General features: G+C 41.9%; 1 protein-coding gene across 3 annotated transcripts in view; it reads right to left on the bottom strand.

The window, feature by feature from the left end:
- Positions 1-281: 281 nt before the first annotated feature.
- Positions 282-24286, bottom strand: part of MXI1 (MAX interactor 1, dimerization protein) — a 69638-nt gene continuing 45633 nt past the window's right edge. For all 3 annotated transcript variants that reach the window (XM_029080485.2, XM_029080486.2, XM_029080487.2), the window contains exons 4-6: positions 11820-11934; positions 9963-10134; positions 282-6689 (exon numbers count right to left, since the gene is read on the bottom strand). In XM_029080485.2, the coding sequence (XP_028936318.1) occupies positions 6526-6689; positions 9963-10134; positions 11820-11934 (451 nt within the window). In that variant the 3' untranslated portion in view covers positions 282-6525. The remainder of the gene's footprint in view (positions 6690-9962; positions 10135-11819; positions 11935-24286) is intronic.

Consider the following 24286-nt stretch of genomic DNA (forward strand, 5'->3'; position numbering starts at 1 on the left):
TGGCGCTTATCACCCAGAAAGCCATAACCTCACCTTGTACCCTTGATGGACTGATTTTTAAAAGGAGGAGTATCATTTGTCTTGGCTTGTTTTACGCCGTCAAGTCGCTTCCAACCCATAGCAGTAGGAGAGCTGGCTTTTTTCTCAAATGGAAGGAATTGTGTGCCTTGGTACATTGTGAAGCTGCATATCAATACTGCTGTTTTCAACTAACACTGATGACAAAAGTGATTACACTTCCAGATGTTTGATGAAGGGAAATAAGACCAGTTCTGTAGCAGTGTAGTTTCATAGCAAAATTTATTGCAGATCTTTTTTTTTTCTTTAAAACAAGTTAATACAGATAACCACAGACACAAACAAGGATTGCTTTTCAAACTAGACTGGAGAAGAACAAAAATGCTACATATTTTTGTCAGCACCAACTCTAGGCATAGAATAATTTGCCCTGTTCACCTGTGATCTCTCATCAGGCCCAACATCTCATTTGGGCTTAGTATCAGTTAGCTGTGCATCATTAAGCATCTCCAAATAGCAACTGGCTGCAGCACCTCCAAGGCGACTATATAAAACTGAAACCTCACAGGAAGCTAAGAACAGTTTAGCAAGGGTTATAGATCAAAATTACAACACACACTGATCTAGGAAAAAAAAAAGTTTTTCACTTGAGCAGTACCAAACTGGAATTCATCATGTATTTACATCAGAATAGGTTATTACTACTGAGCTGTATGCTGGGCAGCTGCCTGGATCTTTCAAGCACAAACTATGCTAGGAATACTAATGTAATTTAATACCTTAGTACAAATCAATGGATTCTAGTGTAGGCTGTAAACTTGAAAAAGTGCCACAAACAAACTAGGAAACCAAAGAAAGATTAGAATTTGTTGGTGGAATAAAATTCAGCTCAACGTCTCCTTACCAAAACATCATTTAGAGCCCACCCTACCACTTGGCATATGCGGCTTGTTTCATTCAAAATAAATCAACACCCCTGTCCAACTGAACAGTAAGTTCATCTTCGATGAAACAGAATCAGTTCCCCTGGTAAGCTGTCAGAAAGAGATGTATCTTTTTCATCAGTGCCTGACCAATTATGATTGTCAATATATCTATTTTTAAAATTTATCTTAATTTTCAAACCTACTTGGGTGACTTACGGAAATGGCAGAAAGAAGGCTGGGGCTTTTTTTCCTGTAGCCGTGTACCAGAATGTCGTTCCGCTTCCTCACTGTCCCCCCTTCCTCTCCCCCCTGCCCACCAGCCCGCTGTGGGGCCTGCGCACTAGCCCGGCGGAGGCTGGATGGAGGTGAGGCCCCCGGCTGCGGTCGCTCCTTTTGTCCACCCTTGAGACATTCAGCCTCTTCTCTGGTTTTGAGTTCTGGAACCTTTTCACTAAGAAAAGAAGGACCTAGGTAAAACTATTTTCACAGGAATCCCTTGAGCAAATTGGTCCAGCAGCTTAAGACGTGAAAGAAATCTCATGGTCATAAATTCAAGATAAAAAGCATTTTTGAAAAAGGCCTTGATTTGCCTTTTGGTAAGTAGAACTTGCTTAGGACATCAACCCAGTTAAAGCGTCACAAGAAGCATCACAAACTGTCAGTCCCCAGAAAAATCACCCGAAGAATGCAAATTAGTTTATGCAACATTCAGTTGTAGTCATTGTTGATCCCTTGATTTGTAGCCAGGTTTTACCTATGTTTCTCATCACTAAACCACCAAATGAAGATTAAGAAATTAGTGTGAATATATTAACATACAATTTCAACACCAACATAAACATCTTTTACACTAGGATTTTTGAATTAAAAGTTACTGCATAGAACACAAATAGATGTGAAAACAATGGGCAGCAGTTGTCACACAAGAGATCTTAGCAGATAGGAAGCTGTAATTCCAGTCACTAAATAACCCTTAAATGGATCTTTTCCACTCTAATGATAGCTAAAGTTTAAAAGCTTATGCACTTGTAACTAGGTATGATATTTGAGAAATTCTTTGGCTTTGCTGACACAAAGGAATAAATAGAAGCAAAATGTTTAAGAAAGATGAAAGTGCTGAGCTGTTATGAGACTTGCCTTTTCCATCTTCTAATCTGTTAATGTAGGAAAACCTGATGTCTTTGTGGGAACAGTAATTTTAACCTGCCACCCCCACCATGCTAGACCCGTCACTAGGAAGTTGAGGGTGCTCATACTACGTCTCAAGGGTTGGTTGAACCAGACATCAAGATGGTTAGAAACAAACTTGAAGATGAATTTTTACTTCTTCATTTGAAATTCCTTGGTTTTTTTTTAATTAAACTATGTTGGATTTAGGAAAATGGGTACTTCTGAGTGCCCAACTTTTAATTAGTTTCTAGCTTGGTGACAGCAATGAGCTAGGCCAGAAGAATCCACTCCTGCTCATTAAGGAGAAGGAAGACAGGTTTTGTTTTGTTTTTCAATCAAGTGCCATTAGCTAAACTTGAATATTTTCTTAGGGTCTCTTTCTAGGACACAATTTTCACAATTTTTTTCCTCAGTCAACTGGTAAGTTTCCCAGTAAAAGTTCAGCAAAATGCAGTGAGTCTCAGACAAGGGAAAATCCAAGCCCAGAAGAAGAAAAGAATCACAGATGAAGCTTCAGACCTGCAACTAAGTCAGCCTAGAGAAGAATGAATCACCATGCTAGCTGGAACTCAATACCAGGACCAGGCAATGGGTATCACTTTGGTCCAGCCCCTTTGCCTTGAGTGTTACCTTTCTGGTTCTAAGTTGACTGCAGCTGATATAGGGATTGGAATGAAGATACTTGGAAACCAACAAACCCTTGAGTACCATTTTTTTCCCCAAGACTTTTAAGTTGTTTTAATTGTTGCTATATTTTTTACTTAAAATCTACTTGCAACCTGAGGTGACTTCACAAGAGGTACAATTCACATGGCTACGAAGACCAGCTTGAAAAGGAGTGAAAACCAATACAGGAAACTAATTGCCATACAAAATGCCCTTCCTTGGTTATTTTCCCCAATTCTTGCAAATTCTATTGAAGATGAAATGGATAAAACTTCTTTTAGTTCAAAAATATAGACCTCACCATAAAAAGGTAAGGACATGCTAAAAAGTAAAAATCACCAAGGGAATGAAGGCGACAGTCTAGGGATGTTAGAGAATAACCACTTCCTTCCTTCAGGTCTGATGTTCCCAGGAATTGCAAATGCACATCAGTGGTGTGAAGAAGCAAGTTTCTTAAAGAATGAATGACCTGTGTAATTTCAACAGGGTTGACAAGACTGAACTACAAACAAGGTAGCTCTACAGTCAATGGAATTGATTCTGACTAATCCATTTAGTGCTTTCCTTTCTCTTTCACTTGAAAAATCTAGAAACAATCACAAGAATCCACAATCATCTATATTTTTAAACCCCAAAACCCCAGACTAATTTTGGCAGTCTGCACTTTAAAATGACGTTTTCTCTTTTTTTAAAAGGGAACGTAGTTTGTGTGTTCACATCTTTTTTTTTTTTTAAACCACCACTTTTTATAGGCAAAAGAATGCAAATGATGAATCTTTACATGCAAAATGCCTTGATGGTAATGGTGGATTCACCAAGCACCCCACCCATAACAAACAAGATGTTTGCCTCACTGTCTCGGTTTAGTCCCTCTTTGGAAGATGAAAAATGTACATTAAAAATCACCACTCACTAAATTTCACGGTGCATTTCTGTGATAGCAATGGGTTAATGACTAGGTTCTAAATGAGGTGGGTTGAGCTGATAATTGGTCATGAAAAGACCACTCTGGAAAGCAATGAGGAGAAGAGACAAGGAGAACAACAGGTGCTGAGAACAACAGGTGCTTCCGTGCATACCTCTGGTGGAAAGATGTAAGAACTAGTTCCAAATTCAGAGCTGAAAATGTCGCTCTGTCCTGATTTAAATATATAGTTGACACATATGCATTGGAAAGATGAGCTATCCAAGGGAAAACATACTACTTCATAGCATGAGTCCAAAGGATCTGAGTTTCGGGTCCTGTTACTTTCACAGAGAAACATGGTACAACAAACATTTGGATGGTCTTTAGTCACAATTTTATTTTTCGGTAATTTAACTTTTATGTTTTCAAAATTGAGTCATCTTTTTTTAAAAAAAAGTAATACTTTTTTCATCATACAAATGTTCCCCCCCCCCCAATGGAAATGACCCAAGGGAAGGAAGTAATCCAGGGGCAGTTGAAATGCGTAGTGAGCATTCACCACAGAGGTCTTCCTATCTGCCATCTTGCAGTTGCATTAGGAGGGCATGCAACAAAAAGTGGGGGGGAAGGGGGGTGGCGAGGAGGGAACCTTAAGCTCAGCAGAATGTCTCACATTCCAGTCGTGGGACTCAACTAAGGGTCAAGTTGTACCTCTATATGCTCAGTCAATGGCTCCTGTTTGATTTCTACGCTAATTATTGCAGTCAGCAAGGACACCAGCAAGCAGATATACAACAATAACCTGATCCAGACAAATGATGACAATAAAACCAGAACTAGGTTGCCTGGCTCGCAAAAAAATGCATTTTGCCCTGAATTAGGCATCGATCATGTTTTTCACAACATCTCATGGACTTTGTGGTTTGATAATGGAGTTCTAATTTCCTACTCATATTTGAGCTCTACAGGACCTTTTTCCACTTGGTCATTTCACATACTTAAGGTAAATCATATCTTTGAGGCACAGGAAGAGCACAAGAAGTACACGTGTATGCTAAGGTCCTATGTACGACCAAGATGGCAGACCACAATACATTTCACACTCACAGACGTGGTGAATGTTGTTAAAGTGCTACTTTTACAGGATAGACTAACATTAACACACAACTCAACTGCACTGCTAAATAAGGTTGTCTTTATTTCTTTTTCAGTGTTGCTTTTTCTTGCCCTGCTCTATCTAAAACATAAAATAAGTCTACAGGACTGAAATGAACAACCCATTATAATCAGCAATAAGTTACGAAATTCATAAAGCATTTTTAGTAATTAGGAGTAGTTAAATTATTTAAGGTATACAAAGTTCAAACAATGCCAGAGGTGAGGTCTCCCAAAATGTTCGCTGAGGGTGAAGGTGAGGGCGGGGAAGGAGGGCCATGGGCAAGCCTGGAAACTGGAAAGACAAAAGGAAAATGAGACCTCAAAGGGCAGGTTAGAAATCTCAGTTTGAAAAAATGAGAATATTTCTGAAAGAATTCGGTAACAGCACCTGCACACTGGGGAGCAAGGGGAGAGGAAGGTGGAGGGGAAGAGGAGAAAGAGAGAGACTGCCCTTGGGAAAATGAAGGCAAAATTTTGTATTAATATGAGAAGTGCTGAACTTAACTATGTTAACTATTCGTATGATAGTGCTACTACTGAAGATACCAGAAGGTCAAAAACTGGCAAAAAGGGAATGATTCTAATAGGAAACTACAACATTATATCTGACCTTTTCCATCTAGTCCAAACCTCATTCGTTTTGTTTTGTGCACTGTAAAGAGTGAGGTGTTACGTGTTTTATAATTATCAAATGCTGCATCAAAATAGATGATTTTTCCCCCTTGTGTTTTTCCACTATAAAAGACATCTATATTTCTTATGGACAAGCTTTAAAAAGATGTCATTTTGGTTTTTCAACACATACAAACATTTATCAAAATCGGAAATAAAAATGTTGCAGTGGCTCAGACCCTGCCTGCCTGCATCTCTCTTCAGGCTCACATAGACACTGATGCTGTTTTGACTCCCCCCGTCCCCGCTTCCGTCCTCCAAACTACTTGCAGTGGAGTGTCGCTAAAGGTGCCATCAACCATCTCCATTGTTCAGCCCCACCAAGTGCTGGTAAAAATGAGTTTGGTGCCCTAGTGCTAGCAGTGCAGGAAAGGTGACTGGCTTCAAAATGGAGCCCAACAAAACCAGAGCGGAAGGGTGATCCCTCTCAACATGCTTCCTGGGAGTCTCTCCTTGGCAGGGCATGAAATGAGCATTAAAAACAATTGTTATCCACAGGTTTCACGATAGGTGTCTCAGGCAGAGAGCTGCAATAGCATTTTGCCACACACACAATTAAATGCCTGATTGTTCTAATTTTTCATGAGCAAGGGCGTATTTATTTTGCTGTCTTAGGACCATAGAGCTCAAGAAGTCTTTAAATCTATCCCCTGAATGTAGTGTGAGCCAACTGGGAAGAGAGAGGGAGGGAGGGAGGGAGGGGGTTAAGTCTCCAATATCCTCTTTCAAATCAACTAAAGCAGAAGAAGGAAATTTAATGTCAATCCTCTGCTGCCACACGGAATTGGGATTTTGTGAAACAAACCCACAGACACATCTGTGCTCCTGGGGGAGTCTCTGCCCCGCTTACCGCTAAGGAGACATTTAATTATGGATCTGTGCAATGTTACTGGTTCAAGTATAGTTTTTTGAAAGAGGAGACTGCAGCATGAACCCAATTTAAGCAACAACGTGGATTGGATTGGCCCACTGAATGATCTGCCCTGTCCTGATGTATCCTGCTGGGTTCTAGGAGGCGAATGAGAGTTTGACACTTGCGCTGGAGTAACCTTCGTCACTCCCAATACTCTGCAGGCTGCTGTGATCATCAATGTCACTGATGCTGGTGGTGCTGATATTGTCCACTTCTCCATGGGAGAACTCTGTGCTTTCAACATCCACTTCGATCTCTTCTGTCAAAGGGAAAAAGAAGAGAGTTGGTATCAACTGAGGTGCACATTCCTTCAAGAACCAGTAGGCCCGAGACTCGGGGTGAGCATTTTTTGGCAATACAAAATGACGGCTACATAATGTGGTTGTTAACGGGGACCTATCTGGAGAGCAGGAGGGGCTGGGGGTGAAGAGGTACAGGGCCAGTTTTGCAAAAGGGACTGTCCAGGAAGGAGCCGTGGCCTCAATTAGGGGAAAAGTTTACTAAACGCTTTGACGCCAGGGAGTCTGGACCTCCCACAAGAAACACTCAGACTAGTTGGGATTAGCACTTGATATTCAAAAATCCCAGGCCCAAGTGGCTAAACATCTGTTTTGCGTCAGGCCAGAAACTAATTCTCAGAGCTGTTTATTAATTGTAGCTGCCTTGAGAAAAAAACATAAAACCTAAGTAAATCCTGGCTAACTGAAAATTGTCCTCTGCCAGACAAACGGTGTCATCCTGGGTGAGATGGTTTTGCTGCCTTACAGCCTTTATCACAAGGGTGTTTTGGTAAAATTAATAACAAACTGGCAACCACCTATACGGCACACTCATTGCAGGCAGGGAATGTGTTATACTGTACTCTCCCAAGCGCTTAATACAGTGCTCTGCACTCAATAAATATGAATGAATGAATGAAAGAACAAATGCCAATTTGAAAACAAATGCCAATCTATTCTTCCTTCCCTGACCAAGCAGAACTAACATCAGGATTCACACTTCTCCTACAAAGAAACAAAAGCAAGGAAGAGCTTCACATTTGATACTGGTTTGGGGGCTGGGGTTTATTTCAACTCCTGCAAAAGAAACGGCACCTGATCCCCAAAAGATAGGCTGAAATGGCTTTCAAATAAGTTTTCTCAGAGGACTTGACATATTACTACTTCTGCCATTGTTTCCGCCTTCCCACTTTTTAAAGTACACTTGCTCTAGCACAATCCACTGTACTCCAGGGCCCTCCGACATGACTTTCATCCTACCAATTAGCCTCATCACAGCAAAGTAGTAGCTTCCAATATGCTGCACTGAACTGCCCAGGATAAGGACTGAGAATTAATGGACTTGTCTGTCATTACTAGGGTGAAGGCTGGAATTAACAGGGTGAGAGCTATTGTGGAATTTAACAGTTCTACTTGTTGGGGCCATGAGGTCATTTACTAAGCCTAGCGTCTACTACAGTGTGTGCGGGTTGGGGGTGCAGGGGGAATGTTCAACACGTTTGTTGATTAATTTCCTTGGGGGAACTCAAGAATACGGTACCTATGGCTTAGTGGATAGAGCACAGGCCTGGGAGTCGGAGGGACCTGGGTTCTAAGCCTGGCTCTGCCACTTGTCTGCTAGTGACCTTGGCCATGTCACTTCACCTCTCTGTGCCTCAGTTACCTCATCTGGAATACGGGGATTAAGACTGTGAGTCCTAGGTGGGATCCGGACTGGGTCCAACCCAATTACCTTGTATCTACCTCAGTGCTTAGTACAGTGCCTGGTGCAGAGCAAGCACTTAACAAATACCACAGTTGTCATTATTTGTGGCTGCCCTTCTCTTCTGAGGTCTTATCTCACATTTTGGGGCATGGAAGGCCAAAACTACGGCTTGCCAATGGAGTCATTCCAGCTCACGGGACAGATTCACGCTGCCAACTGATTGGTGGGGGCGCGGGGTGGGGAGTGACTGCTTATCGCCAGCAGTGGATTTTAAGTGATTCCAGGTTTACAGCAGTTACACTCAGCAATTCCTGCACATCACGGCTCCCGGGATGTCCAGTATCAGCCACTGCTGCTGAGCACAGGGGAAGGTTCGATCTTCCGGGGTGACTGAGGGCATCCACAGGAGGCTTGGAGTCACGGCCAGGAAACACCGTCACTTTGCCCTTTAATTCTCCTCCTCACTTCAGTAAGTGGGCTCTGAATCAATACAACTGCTCTCCACCCTCCACTGCACTTTGGACCCTTCAGCACAAATGAGCTTTAGAGCCCCAAATCATCATTGACAGCATTTACTGAGCACCTATTCTGAGCCAAGTGTTATACTAGGCACTTGAAAACACACAACTGAAGTGAAAGGCCCTGTGCCTTAACCACTCCATACAATCTGAATGGAGGGAGGTGGGGGAAACAGGTGAGCACAAATTGCCAATATACTATAGGTAAAAGATATGATAGGTGCAATCTCATGCAGAGGATTAAAAGAGGTACAAGTGTAAAAAACCATATGGGGCTTAAATCCCAGGAGCTCAAAGCTGGCATCTCTAGTTTGGAGGTTTCCATCTCAGGGATAGGAATCCCTGATGACAATAGAAGGAATTGTTACAGGGACAGCCAGGCTAAGCTGTTTTCTCATGGGGACCCTGGCTAAATGAGAACACTAGAACTTTGGGGAAGAGAAACTGCTCCCTGTTGTCACTGTCAGGGACTCTGCAGCCTCTAAAATGTGGAGGTGAGAGGTCAGCTGCAGAAAAACATTTTCTTGGAGTGCAGAGCACTGGACTAAGTGCTTTCCCCAATAATCTGCAGTTCCATCCTCCTGCTCTTACATGTATGTAAGCTTGTGAGGTATGTGAGTTGGACAGAAAGGGAGGGATAAGAAAAGGTGTGTGAGGCAAACTTTAAAAAAAATGCTGAAAACTCCATATTCAAAAAGCTATTGGGAGCCAAAAGAGTAGTGGGGAAAGTCTGGAAAGTGGACTGAGAGAAAGTAAATACCGGTCTTTGAGTTTCTGATTTCTCATCCTCCTCAATGCAGAGGAACAGCTCGTAATTTTGTTTCATACAATGAAATCGTCCAAAATTTGAATTCAGGTCCACCACACTGCCCTCTGACAGACAGACATTCAGGGCCCCGTTTATATTAGGGAAGCAGCATGGCTTAGCGGACAGAGCACGGGCCTGGGAGTCAGGTCACGGGTTCTAATCCCGGCCCCACCACTTGTCTGCTATGTGACTTGGGCAAATCACTTCACTTCTCTGGGCCTCAGTTACCTCATCTGTAAAATGAGAATTAAACTGGGAGCTCCATGTGAGACAGGGACTGTGTCCAACCCGAACTGCTTGTCCCCAGGGCTTAGTACAGTGCCTGGCAAGAAGTAAACGCTTAACAAATACCTTAATTATCTTCTAGTCTGTAAGCCTGGTGTGGGCAGGGATTTTCTATCTTTATAGCTGAATTGTATTTTCCAAGCGCTTCGTACAACGTTCTGCACACAGTAAGAGGTTAATAAATACGACTGAGCGAATGAATGAATCTCCTTCCTACCTCGCTCTGAATCAGAACGATCTGAAGAAATTGTTGATCCGATGCTGTCCATTCGGATTCGCTCCATCTCCTGGGGACCCTGCAGCTGTTCCAGCCGCCTCTTCAGAAACCTCTGTTCTCGTTCCAGGTTCTCAAGCTGGTGCTGGCTCTTCCTCTCGGCTTCTTCAAGTTTCTAATATAATAAAATACAATTTATTTACATGTGAGCCTCTGCTCTGGGAAGAAATTATTTTATTTCCTGGTTGTCTTTTCGCCTATAGCACCCCGAAATCATTTTACCCTCAAGCAGTAAACTGGACCCTCTATATTTTTCTCCCTCTTAACATGGAAAAGTCTGTTTCCGTTCTTAACAGATTTCTTTGTGTGGTGGAAACATTGTTTGTATAAAATGGTCTGTCCTTCGAGTCAATAAATAATCTCCATGGAGACTTTCCCTCCATTTAAATTGTTTGACGGAAAAATACAGTGTTCAGTTAGCAGAGAATACACAATCTATCCACCAGGGGGACCGACCTTCTCAATCGGTGGAAACAAGCCTTAGGTGTTTTTAAAAAGTTCTGGCTCTGCAAATGGCTACACTGTTCAAAAATGTGCTTCGCTTTCATTTTTCCAAGAGTCCGCCTCTCAAGCGAAAATCAGGTGGTCAGTGCATTATCAGATGATGATATTATTGATGTCTGAACTCAAATGTTTTGGGGCGTGGGTTTAGTTAGTCAGTCAGGTTGTGCTACCTGATGAGAAAGAACAAGAAGTTAGAAAATCCCTAGAGTGGCTGCAATAGTACCCTGCAAGAGCCTCAAACCTGAGGCTGGTCTGGTCCACTCTAAGCCGCTGAGGTTTGGATCTGTACCTGAAGTCTTATCAACCCTGCCCCACCTCTAGGTGTGAATGTGCAGAGCTACTAATGTCTTACAGGAAGTAGATGCGGAGGCCCCGGCGGTAAAACAGCCCCAGAGGGGTTGATTTGGTCAAAATCACCACCAGCACTATGAGCTAGGTAGAAGCCACAGCAAAACCGGCCAAAATTGGGCTATACCTGAGCTGTACCCCCACCGGGATTACTTGGTGGAAGGCAACTCTGGTGTCGGGCTGGTGAATCTTGGATTTTCTCCCTGCTTCTCCAAGCCCCCACAGACCAAAAGATTACATCTACCTACTCTGTTGCATTATACTCTCCCAAGTTACACTGTACTCTCCCAAGCTAGTGTTCTGTATAAAGTAAATGCTCAAAAAATAACATGATTGACTGATTAAGCTTCAGGGCAGGGCTCCTATCCTCTATCTCCCAACAATTAGTACAGTGCATTGTTCGCAATAAACATCGTAACTGCTATGCATAATCTGCACACAATTGGTTCTCACTAAACACTACTGATAGAATGATTCTCCCTTTCCCCACCCACCACCTTGAGCAAATGTGGTCCCTAAACTCATTGTTCCAGTAAAGGTCCAAGGACTTATGCATAAGCATGTTCTTTAATATATATCGAGAGAGAGAGAGAGAGAGAAGTGTGTGTGTGTGTGTGTGTGTGTATAGTGCAATAGTTTCCAGCAGTGCACAGGTCTCAAAGTCGCAGGTGCTGTGTGAACTTGGGAAAGTCACTTACTTCCCTTGCCTCGGTTTTCTCATCTGTAAAATTTCTACTCCAATTCTGAGAAGCATAAGGAGTGTGTTAGACCTGATTAACTTGTGTCCACTCCAGTGCTTGGCCCATAGTAAGTGCTTGACAGCTATCCCAATTATAAATGGTGTCTGCCTCTCTCATCTCTCTGATGCCTAAGAGGCTCAAAACAGGGGTGCGTAGGCCTCCTCAAAACTGGTCCCCTCCAGGCTTTAGCCTCAACTGCCCATCTTACCTTGATATGTGCTTTGGCTTTATTCAGCAGGCCAAGGGTCGTATGCCTGGTGCAATCCGGTCCTAGTGGTATCAGAACTTTTAAGCGCTCTAAACACAAGCGCAGATGAGCTCGCCTGAAGAGGAGGAGAAGGATCTGTTAGGGTGTTGATCTAAGGCCTGAACACGGCATCCTATGGAAATTAACATCAGGAACCCTCCTGAAAGAAATTATGAAATCAGTTTTTGGTTCAGGAATTATTTCAAAGTGCTTACACTTTGTTCAGGCTTCTGCCACTTATCCAAATTGGTAGTTCTTCCCAGGTTTCGAGACAGCAACAAGTATAGACTTGCCTGCTTCTAACACACTGCCACGTCCAACTGTTTCTGCTGCAAACACCAGCCCTTCTAGGTTACTGTCCCCATTGGGAACTTCTGTCCAAGATAGTTCATTTCCATGCCTTTTGCCCTGTTAAGGAGTCTCAACTTGATAAATTTTGAGGTGGGAAAACACAGTGGGGCTGTTGCCACAATTCTCAATAACTGAAAACTTCATCCTGGGAAAAGGTTGCAGCTCAATTTTTAGCTCAGGCCTCTGGTGGGCACGTAAAATTTGCTTCCACTAACAGCTCTTTTGTCCTTAAAATAAGAAAAAAGTGACAAACTCCACTTCCACTTCCCCCACTTGAAAATGGGGTGAGGGGACTGTCAGAAAATGTGGTCCCAGACTCTAACAGCCTCCTAAGGCAACCCACAAATAACCAAGGTGCTCATTAACATTCATTTCATGTACCAGGTCATTAGTTTCCATTCTGATCTCATTTTTCTCTCCCGCTCCCCTTTTTATTTGTACAAGGAAACACCCAATTGACAAAGCTTCAAAATTGGTAGCTAAAAGTGAGTGAGATCCATAATGAGCCCATTATGTAGGAAATCCTGACAGAACTCTACTGCAAAAATCGGCACACAAGACCCTAGTGTTTACCTTTCCTTGGTGTTCCCAAGCTGTTGTTAGAACACTTTCCAAACACATGATCCCATCCTACAATAGCATCAATCCTGCACTTGTCCCCACTTTCCACAAACACATGCATCGCCTCATATAGTTCAACTATTCGGGTCACACACTAGAGAAAACAGCCAAGTATCTGAACATGCAGCATTCATCAAAAGCAGGATTTAAAAATAATCTATTTTCCCTGGAATAGCAGGAATATAGGGCAGAAAGAGCTTTTACCAGCTCATTCCCTAAACTAGAACAGAATGGATTCTAGCTCTATCTAAATACCCAAGATACAGTATCAAATGTTCACTTAGATTTTGTATCTGAAATTCACCATTGTTAACAGTTTGAAAGTGGAGTGGGCAAAGGAAGTAAGCAGGCGATTATGTCACTGACAAGCAAGGAAGAATAAGGGTAGGGAGGTCAGGGGTTTGGCTGATGAACTGTCAAGATTCTTGCAGGACCACTAGCCCAGCCATAGTTAAGAGTCTGTCAGTATTTCCATTACGAGTCCTTTACAAGAGCTCGATAGCTCAGTTCTAATCATTAGCTCTGGCCTGAAATCTGTCACACCAGATTTGGGCTTTTTATTTTCCTTTTATAAAAATATATGAACAAATTCTCCTTAACTAGATTGAACAATTTTCAAGTCATTGTCCCTCGCCACTCCCTCCCCAGCCCCCACCAAAAAAAAATAATAGTTCACAAGCATTCAACACCAGCTTCAGTTTTAACAAGAACTTTCACAGATGCAAACTCCATATGTTGATATGGTGCTATTCTGAAGGGAAAATCAACTGTTGCAGAAAGTTTTCTCAACTCAGCATTAAGTTGATTACAGCATTTGCCTACCATCTACGAGCAGCGTGGCCTATTGGAGAGAATACAGACAGGGGAGTCAGAAGTACCTGGGGTCTAATCCCTGCTCTGCCAATTGCTTGCTGTGTGACCTTAGCCAAGTCACTTAACCTCTCTGTGACTCAGTTTTCTAACTGTAAAATGGGATTCCTGTCTTCCCTCCTACTAAGACTGTGAGCCCCATGCAGGACAGGGACTATGTCCAATCTAAATAATTTGTACCTTTCCCAGCAGATAGAACAGTGTTTGACACACAGCAAACACTTAAATACCAAAAACAAACCAACAAAAAAACTCCTAAATTCACATTACATAGCTGGTGAGGGAAGGAGAAAGATTGGAATCCCTTGCTAATAATTAGCCCAGTTAAGAAGGTTCCCCACTGTGGTCTGGACACCATAGTTTAAAGAAACTAACCTCCAAGATGCAGTGGGTTGCATCAGGGAGCGGAGCCCATATATTTTAGTTCAGGTTGAATTGGAAGTATTTAAACCTTGGAAAACATCAATGGAATTTCACTTTCCTAGCTCAAGTTCAACAAAGATAGAAAAATAACTTATTTTCATTCAAAACAGAATACCGGTATGAAAGATTTTCCAGAGATTTTTTGTTTGTTTGTTTGAAGGGTACCTCTATTAAGGAGGGGATATGAACCCCTCAGCGGGTGCTTGGGAAATGTCAACAGTCAACAGCAAGAGAACAAAAAAAAAACCACAACACATTAGGAAGGTTTTTTTTTTTTCCCCAAGAGCTTCTCTCTCCGTCATCTCCAAGAGTAACAATCCATCAACTCTAGACTAAAATTATGATAGGACTTCACTTTTACCACCTTCCTTCCACCTGCCCAATCTCTCAGCCAGGATTAGATTCAGATGTCAACCTCTTTTTTGTTTTTTAGATAGGAAAAAATGGTATGCTCTTGAATACCAAATATTAAATTTACGCCAAAGTATGGCTGAATTTAGAACTGTTCAACTTCTAAGAGTAGGAGTCATACTCTTCAAGTCACTGTAAATGGAATATATTTAAAGCACAAAGTGTTACTATCAGTGCTGTCTTAAACATTTTGATGCACATATCAGCCATTCCCTACAAGCAGAAATCATGGAAGACTGGTAACCTGTAGATTCGGAACAGCTTGTCAGCAGTTGAACACCAGAGCCTAGTCAAGGCTGCTCTCTTTTATTCTCATGATTGGGAAAAATCACTTAACCTTTGCAATTGTTACAATGGTAGCCAAGCCATTAATACACTGAGCTTCATCCTACTGGGATCTCTTCTGCTCAATGACTCCAGCTCATGCTACACAATTACCTCATGAAAACAGAGACATTCCAAGATCATGGACCTTCATGTCAAAGGGCAGCAGGGCCAATAAGTTCCCAAATGGGTGTTTGTCTAATCAATAAATGGAGGAGAGGTCCATTATGTCAGTGTCTCTAGTGATTTTTCCCTTTATGTCCCAATAGCTCTTCCATCCATATTAAAGTACTTGGAAAATCAGACATAGTCTCTGTACCACATGGGACTCACTGGGGAAGAATAGGTATTGAATCTCCATTTTAAAGATGAGGAAGTTGAGGGACAGGGATGTTATATGACTTGCCTAAAGCTCACACACCAGGCACGCTCTTTCCACTATCTGCATTAATTCTCACTAGGCCAAGCTGCCTCAAAGTTATCTTCAAATATTGCATTCTCAGGTTCTAAGTTGTGCACAAAACTGTCCTGAAAGAATGGCAGTAGGTCTTATGCCTGTCTGTTTTGTTTTGTTGTCTATCTCCCTCTTCTAGACTGTGAGCCCGTTGTTGGGTAGGGATTGTCTCTGTTGCCGAATTGTGCTTTCCAAGTGCTTAGTACAGGGCTCTGCACACAGTAAGCGCTCAATAAATATGACTGAATGAATGAATTAGGATAGTAAAGGGGATTTCTTCCATTGCTACTGTGGCACTGCGGCAGGGAAGGAGACATTCCCAAAGTGACAGGCGGATCCCTCCCTCCACCCACCTGGGTGGATTGGTTTTTAAAGAGAAAATGGGGAGGGGCTGGGGAGGCTGCGGGCGGCACTTGTTTAGGAGGGAGAGGACACAAGATTTTATTCACATAAGCATTCCTTCCCCATTCTAAATTTGATCCACGAGGTGGGGAAGAGTTGTGTGTCCCACAGTCTGGGCTGGGTCAAAGGTGTAAAAATATCTAAGCGTGCCCCCCTGATTTGCCTGGAACTTGAAAAGTGAGTGCTGATAGGTATAATGTATTTGATTTGGGACTACAAATACAATAATTGTAGTATTCATGACCCACTTACTATGTGCCAAGCACTGTACTAAGCACTGGGGTAGATACAGATTTGAATGAAACCAGTTTGAAAATAACATTCCCAAGCAAACTTTTACCTCTCTCAGGACCCTATGTCTACCAACTTTATTTTATTGTACTCTGACAAGCGCTTAGTATAATGCTCTGCACCACAGTAAGTGCTCATGAAATACAACTGACTGGAGCTTTCAGAGTCTCCTCTATCTTTTCCCATAATCATTCTCTTTTAACTGGGTTGGGAGTTTAACCACCAATGACCAAAAATGAATATTTTGCCATCCATCTGGCTTTTTTCCCTCTTTTATTCTCATAGGATTGGTGGGTCAAGAAAGCCTCCTCGAAACCAGGGCGGAGTTGCCGTACCTCATGTCACAGAAACCAGGGGCTTCCTTGTTTTGTTTGGACAGACTCCATAAGACTAAGAGGAAAAAGAGATTGGGCAAGTGGAAAGACCTTGAGAGAACTGGAGGCTTAAGGATTTATGTTCTTTCCAAGAAACAAGCCCATTATTAGGAAGCTGGAAAAAAAAAATCTGTGTTTCACCAAGGTGTGACATGGACAGGCAAACAGCCATCCAAGTCCACCTGGGAGCTCTTTACAAGACAATCATTTATTATTATTGCTAATAATAATAATATTTGTCAAGTGCTTACTACATGCCAGACACCATACTAAGCGCTGGGGTGGATACAAACGAATCAGGTTGGACACAGTTGCTGTCCCACATGAGGGCTCACAGTCTCAGCACCAACCTAGATGGTTGACTACACACAGAGACCAACATTTGGAGGACACCATCATCATCTATGAGGAAAAGGGGAAAAAGTCAGAGACTTGGGGCAGATTCACTTGTAGAATCAGACTTCACAAATGCTGTGAAAACGTGGGGGAGAGCACAGCTTTTTTTTTCAGTTCTATGATTTGTGAATCTTATTTCTCACTTATACATCTCCTGCTCCTGCCCTGATACCTCTATACATTACAGTAGAAATAGCAAAGCTGAACTTCTTCTAATAGAATTCTGAGGACAAGAAGTCAAATCAAGGCTAGAAGAAGCAGCAGGAGGTGCCCTGAAAAACAACTGGAGTCTCATAGTTGATGGGAAAGGGCAGAGACGAAAACATTTTAAGGACCATTTTTCCAGAGATACTTTGGGGTGCTTCACAAAGAACAGGAATAAATGAGGATTCATGCTTGATTTTTACTCAGGAGGGGAGGAGGCCCTCCCCATATGTGTACCCAATTACCCAGGAGAGTTCCTCAGAATTTCTAACACCTTTAAAAATGGAAAAGGCCTTTTATAGTCGGGGAAAACAATTCCGTGTAAGATGACCTCAGATTCCATAACACGGGGGCTCTTTAAAACTTTAATATAAAACAATCAAAATACACACGGGAAGGGGAGGGATTACTTTTGTAAGTGACTCAAAATGCATACTATAAAGACGTTTTTCACATCTTTTGTTTCTAAACTTAAATCTCTCTTCCCACCAACAGAAAGAAACTCAACCCTGCCTTGGCCCTTCACATTTTCTCTATTGGCTGATGCTCTTGAAGAAACTCTCTTTCATTGGATATCTCTTCTTTCATTCCTCAACTAGAGGAAAGCAAACATTTGCCAAGAAACTAAGTCAGAATTGGATAGCCAGTTGAGTGTTGGGGACAGAGCTTGTATTTTCTTTGCTGCAGAGTGTTACGTAATGAGCTCGGAGCCCTTGGGCCATGCTGTGGAGCTACAGTGGCTCATGGCCAATTGTCAGTAAGTCCGTGTACACACACACACACACACACACACACACACACACACACACTTCTGCATGACAACACTGAGCCTGCTATTCTACACACTCAATATTTTCAGTCGCTCTGTAATACAGACAAGGCTATGAAGCTTCTTCTCAAAGTTAAAAGGAACACTGAATTTTTTCCGGCCATTTTGGGGAAAAACAACCTTACTATTCATTAAATAGGGCAGCAGATAATATGGACCCGATCCACAAACATTCCTGACCACTACTTTGCATGAACAAATGAGTAAAGGGAGGCTGTCCAGGTTACCCGGAATGTAGCTGGCTTCGAATCTGTTTCTGAATCGAGGGATCTCTACCCGAGTTTACCCTCATGGTTTGGCTATAAATATTTTGCTGTTGCCTAAGGCTGGAATGTGATCTAATGCATAGGAGGCAAATACACCCCACAAATTCCTATTTAGTAACCTCTTAGCAATGGCGATTGGCATTTCCGGAGGAGCGCCAGATCTGACAGGGTTGTCATGGGAATCAGTTGTAACAGAAATAAAAACTCGAGAGAATTTGTTGAAGCTCTTCCTTCCCGTCCATCAAAAAGCCCCCATTTTCATTGGATGCTTATTTTCACCCAGTAGGATTAGACTGAACAAATGAGATCATCTCTAGGGAAGCATAATAAAATTCTAATAGCTAGCAAATTCTGAGCCCAATGTGGTCTTCTTTCCAATAATAATAATAATGTTGGTATTTGTTAAGCGCTTACTATGTGCAGAGCACTGTTCTAAGCGCTGGGGTAGATACAGGGTAATCAGGTCATCCCACGTGAGGCTCACAGATAATCCCCATTTTGCAGATGAGGTAACTGAGGCACAGAGAAGTTAAGTGACTTGCCCACAGTCACACAGCTGACAAGTGGCAGAGCTGGGAGTCGAACCCATGACCTCTGACTCCGAAGCCCAGGCTCTTTCCGCTGAGCCACGCTGCTTCCAAGACAGTGGCAGGCACGTATGAATCTGAACCAGGTAGCCCAGAACAACTTATCTATGCTCGTTACTCTTTTCTTCCCTCCTGCAGAGAGCCAAAGACTGGGAATAAGTGGGTTTTGATACGAATCCTTTGAAAACCTTATTAATACTTCCTGCAACCTCCCAAGATTGCAATCACAGGCCTTAAGAGTTCCACATACCTAAGTTAAATGATCCATTACTTTTCAACCGCAACCATTCACAGAACAAATTTTGAAGGTCATCATCGGTTCTTCCAGATATCAGAAAATAACCAGAGGAGCCTGGCTTTTGCTTTTAATATGTTCTGAACAGTACCTTGTAGAGTTGGGGAATATAATACACTTTAATCGATAACTCTCTCTCAAAACACCTAAGACCATAGCAATCATCTGGTGGTCTTCATCTCCTGTAGAAGTGGCCTAGTGGGGAAAAGGGCCAGGGATCCCATAAAAACCAGCAATAGGACTGATTCTATTTAGTAGACTTAAAATAACCAATCAGCACATAGGACTGATATGAACAGTAAATAAAACAGTCTGTAAACTCAATTGATAGAGCCTAATGGTTTTAATCATCTCTTCATTGACAGCAACCTTACATAGCTCACCCTTCTTCAAAGGCAAACGCCACAGCTTCCAGTAATAAAAGCAAGCACACCTATGTAATGTCAGCTCTGGATCCCTGACCATTCATCACCGGGGGGGCAATAATATGAACTTTATCATTTCTAGGCAATGGAACTTGGAGGGTAGGGGGAGAGAGAGTGCTAGAGAGCAGTGTGGCTCAGTGGAAAGAGCCCGGGCTTGGGAGTCAAAGGTCATGGGTTCCAATCCCGGCTCTGCTGCTTGTCAGCTGTGATCTTGGGCAAGTCACTTCACTTCTCTGGGCCTCAGCTCCCTCATCTGTAAAATGGGGATGAAGACTGTGAGCCCCATGTGGGGCAACCTGAGTACCCCATATTTACCCCAGCACGTAGAACAGTGCTTGGCACATAGTAAGCACTTAACAAATGCCATAATAATAATAATGATTGTTTAAAAAGAGAGTGCAAAACCAAACAAAAAAAGGCTAATTTTGGTTCTATTAAGTTGTGGTTAAACTTGCACCAGAGTTTTTTTTAAAGTTCCAGGTCACATATATAAAAGCATTATTGTTTGTTGTTTGGCATTCATCTCAAAGGGAGATTTGATGACTGACAATCTCATGTTTTCAAAAAATAATTGAAATGATATTATAGAAACATCCACTTTCAACCTGATTTTCGGCAAATAATTCGAATTACTTTTTAATTTTTAAAGCAATTAACATTTTGATAAAACTATATGAAACATGCAGTATCTGATAAGCCTTATTTGAGGTCTGTAGGGAATGTGTCCGTTTATTGTTACACTGTACCTCCCCAAGGGCTTAGTACAGTACTTTGCACACAGTAAGCGCTCAATGACTGAACTGAATTGACTATGTATATTGTTTGTATTCAAGAGATGCTCCGTAGATACCACGGATGTTCAATGAGGAGGATTCTGGGAACCTCAAAGCTCATCCACCACAACTTCTTTCTTAGTCTTGCGGGTATTTTCTGGGTTCAGTACCAAAAGACCTGGGGACAGGATTTGATCAAAGGACAAAGTAGTGGCACTTTGTTCCAAATACAAAATAGTTTATTTTCCTTTGGCAGCTCTTCAGAGATTTGGGTGGTGGGGAAGGAAAGATATATATGCTGCACGTTCACTAACTAGTGGGAAGTCGGCCCATATCTCCTGTACCTGGTCCCTGTAGCAAAATCGTTTAGGGCTGTAGGATAGGAAAAAAGTTACTTTAGATTTTATTATTTATCTTCCACCCGCATTTTGGAAACTGATTAAAGATCTTCCCTTGTTAACGATTTTCCACTCCTCGGCTTTTGTTAGTGTCCACCCTGCATTTGGCAGCAGCCTTTTGCTGATTTAATGGTACCCTGGGCCGGAGAAATGCTGTAGTTCAAAAACAAGAAAGCATTCACTCGTCAGGGCCAAGAAATCAATCTGTAATCACAACAATGGCTACTTGTTAATTCTCTATTTGAAACTCAGTGATGTCAATGGGATTGAACCCTGCCAGGTATCATGGGGAAAAGTACATTGGGAAACCAAAACAAACTTCCTACATGCTGGCAACTCAGAAGTTAAATATTGGGATAACCCCGAAGGTACTACCCCTAATTACATATACATGAGACATAAATGGTATTAATTTAATCTTCTGTAAAAGTAAAAGACTGACCCCCCATTGTGTTTGCTTTACTAGATCAGATTAATGGAGTGGAGGGAGGTGAAAAGATTTGGAGGAAAAAGGTAGGAGTGGATATGTGGCTAATGGCCTTTATTAAAATGGTGAACAGCTACAGTAAAAGCAACAAACTGTGAAGTGCTCTGTAACCTACTTGCTTGTTTAAAATACAAAACAAATATCAGAGGGTCTGAGCTCATTAGTAAGAAGGGAGTAATAATAACAGTGATTCTGAAGAATTAGTACACTAAATTGCCCATGGCTTGGGTCAGTTTACCCTGCATTGTACCCTTTGGAAAATGGAAAAAAAAACACTATGCTTTTGTTTACAGTGTTGTTCACAACACTGATATCATTAAGTATCACGTTAAAGACCACGAGTGACAGCAACTTCTGCCGTGACGGTAGACAAACTGCAGACTTTCATTGGACAGCTGCCATATTAAATGTCTTTACTGGCAGCAAGAAAGGGGAAAACCTCACAGGATTACCCAAACCAATGAACCATTTTTAAAAACACCACCATTTTAACCCAGCGCCATTACCAAATCCAAATGCTTTTCAACTGTCCTCCTTATACATTCCATATTTGGAAACCTGAGAATCTGTGGTACAGAGAAACACACTACAAACGTATTGAAAAGTCAGTTAAGGCTATACACATTTTCATTTTATTAACCAACAGGCATTTCTGACACACTGGGAGAAGTAACTCCCTAGGTGGCAGTGAACTCAGGAGGAAGGGGTAAACTTTAACTTCCTATGGCTTCTTTTCGTACTACTACTACTAATAATATCAATAATAAAAATGGCATTTGCTAAGCATTTACTATATGCCAAGTACTGTACTAAGTCCTGGGGAAGATAAAAGATAATATGGTCGGACAGAGTTCCTGTCCCTCATGGGCCTCACAATCTAAGTAGTAGGGAGAACAGGTACTTAATTCCCATTCTAGAGATGAGGAAACCGAGGCCCAGAGAAGTTGTGGCTTGCCCAAAGTCACACAGCAGGCATAATTATCATGATTTTTTTTCAATCAGCCTTCCCACCTCAGGGAAAAATCACCCAGAAGAAAATAGCCCTGTGGAAAACATCCTTGAGAATTAACTTGAAATTTTAAAAAATAAACCAGGAAGTGACAACCCTCAGTGAGTTTGATGCAGTCTGGAGACAATTAACCAAGAATGTTAGAGTGTAACCTAGTGGATAGAGCGTAGGCTCGTGAGTCAGAAGGACCTGGTTCTAATTTCAGCTCCACCATGTCTGCTGTGTGACCTTGGGCAAGTCACTTCTCTGGGGCTAGTTCCCTTTTCTGTAAAAATGGGGATTAAGACTGTGAGCCCCTGGTGAGCCAGGAACTGTGTCCAACCTGATTAGTTTGTATCTACACCAGTGCTTGATATATAGTAAAGTACTTAACAAAAACCATTAAAAAAAAAGCTAAAGAAGTAGTTTGGCCTAGTGGATAGAGCAGGGGCCTGGGCATCAGAAGGCCCTGGGTTCTAATCCCAACTCTGCCAGATGTCTGCCGTGTGACCCTGGACAAGTCACTTAACTTCTCTGTGCCTGTATTATCTCATCTGTAAAATGGGGTTTAAGACTGAGTTCCATCTGGGACATGGATTGCATCCAACCTGAATTCCACTGTCCAACCTGATTTCCATGTATCTACCACAGTACTTGGAACAGTGCCTGACACAGAGTAGGTGCTTAAATACCATTTAGAAAAAAAAAGCAACACCCAACCAACCAAAAAGAAAAAGAAAGAGCAAGTTCCGACTTCCCAAACAGTGATCTACCCTGAACATTCTAACCTAGTGGGGAAGGCATTTCAAACATATATACATGATATTAACAGAACTTTAAATTTACCGAAGGGTTGATAAGGATTTAAAAGCTCAACTCCGAGAATCTATTTATTTGAGATCTTCCTACCTTTAAATTCTGTCACTCTGTACTTCATTACCTACTGTATAGCAAAAAAAAATGCCCAATCCAACAGTCTCTCTTTCTTTAATTGCTTTAGGGCACAGCCCACATCAAAAGCACTGGCACCCATCCCCAGGCATGCTCTCCTCTGATAAGGCAACATTTTTTCAAAGCTGTACTGGGACTGTGATATGGTTACAACCATGCACTTTGGGGTTGTCTGATGTGCAACAGGCTGCAGAAGCAGTTTTATCTTCTTTAAACCCACCTAAAATGAAAAGATGTTCACTAGATTAAAAACGTCACTGCAGTTCCCGTAAAAGCTGTCATTACCCTAAATCGAGGGTAAAATGAAGTTATTATAGATGGAGTAGATAAGTCATTATATAGTCAGGAACAAATTATTAGAGATCGGGGTGATTTTTGTTCTCATTCTTGTAAGTCCAATTTAAAAATCTTATCATGTGGTTAAGGTTAGGCAGGGGTTAAAGTGGGCAAGGCTCAGTCACATGTACGTACCGATAAAGTTCATATTTTGGGAGAGTGCCATGTGTGGGTGGCTGTTTGTCGAGCTGTTAAGAGCAACCCACATTTCTTTTCAACCACTAAGGCCCAGTGTGAGCAAAGTACAGTACAATATACTGTACAAAGAAATCACACTGGCTGAGAAAAATCTACTTTGTTTCCATTAGCTACTCTGAAAAGTACATCTTTGAATCCCACAAAAGTATCAGTTCTGTGGCATGGTGTGTTAGAGAGATCGGTTTTCACCTTTGCCAAATCTGGGCTTTTACCAACCGAGTCTCCCCCTACTCCAGTCCATACTTCACGTTGCTGCCTGGATCATGTTAGTCCACTTGGCAATCTGGCAAAGATGGGTGGAGATGTGATTCAGCTTCAGGTCTCTGAGACATTCACTTAAGATTTTACATTTCCATCCACATGTTTACAACTAAGAGCCACAATTACTCAGGGCTACTGTACAAGTACTGACCCAACAAAGCAATGGCTCTTGACAGTTTCCCAACTTAACCTGAACCTGCTTCTGTAGACTTGATCTGGGCCCAAAGTTTTATAGTTTTGGCGGGGGGTTCCAGGAGTCCGATATTACCGGATTATACTTTTCAGGAAAACACTGTATATTAAAAATAATAGTCCTGCTAATTATCCCAACTCAGTTTAGATCATCTGGTGTTTAAAAAAGTTTAAACTTTTTGGGAAAGAGAAAAGTTCCCAATGAAAGCAGTTTTATTTAGTGGAACATGGATTTCAACAGTTATGTCAAATCCATGCTGCTCTGGGGACTAATAAAATTGAATCTGGGTAGAATAAACAGAATCAAAATTTCTATTTATG

The sequence above is a fragment of the Ornithorhynchus anatinus genome, chromosome 16 (genome assembly GCF_004115215.2).
Source record: "Ornithorhynchus anatinus isolate Pmale09 chromosome 16, mOrnAna1.pri.v4, whole genome shotgun sequence".
In the NCBI taxonomy this organism is placed as follows: Eukaryota; Metazoa; Chordata; class Mammalia; order Monotremata; family Ornithorhynchidae; genus Ornithorhynchus; species Ornithorhynchus anatinus.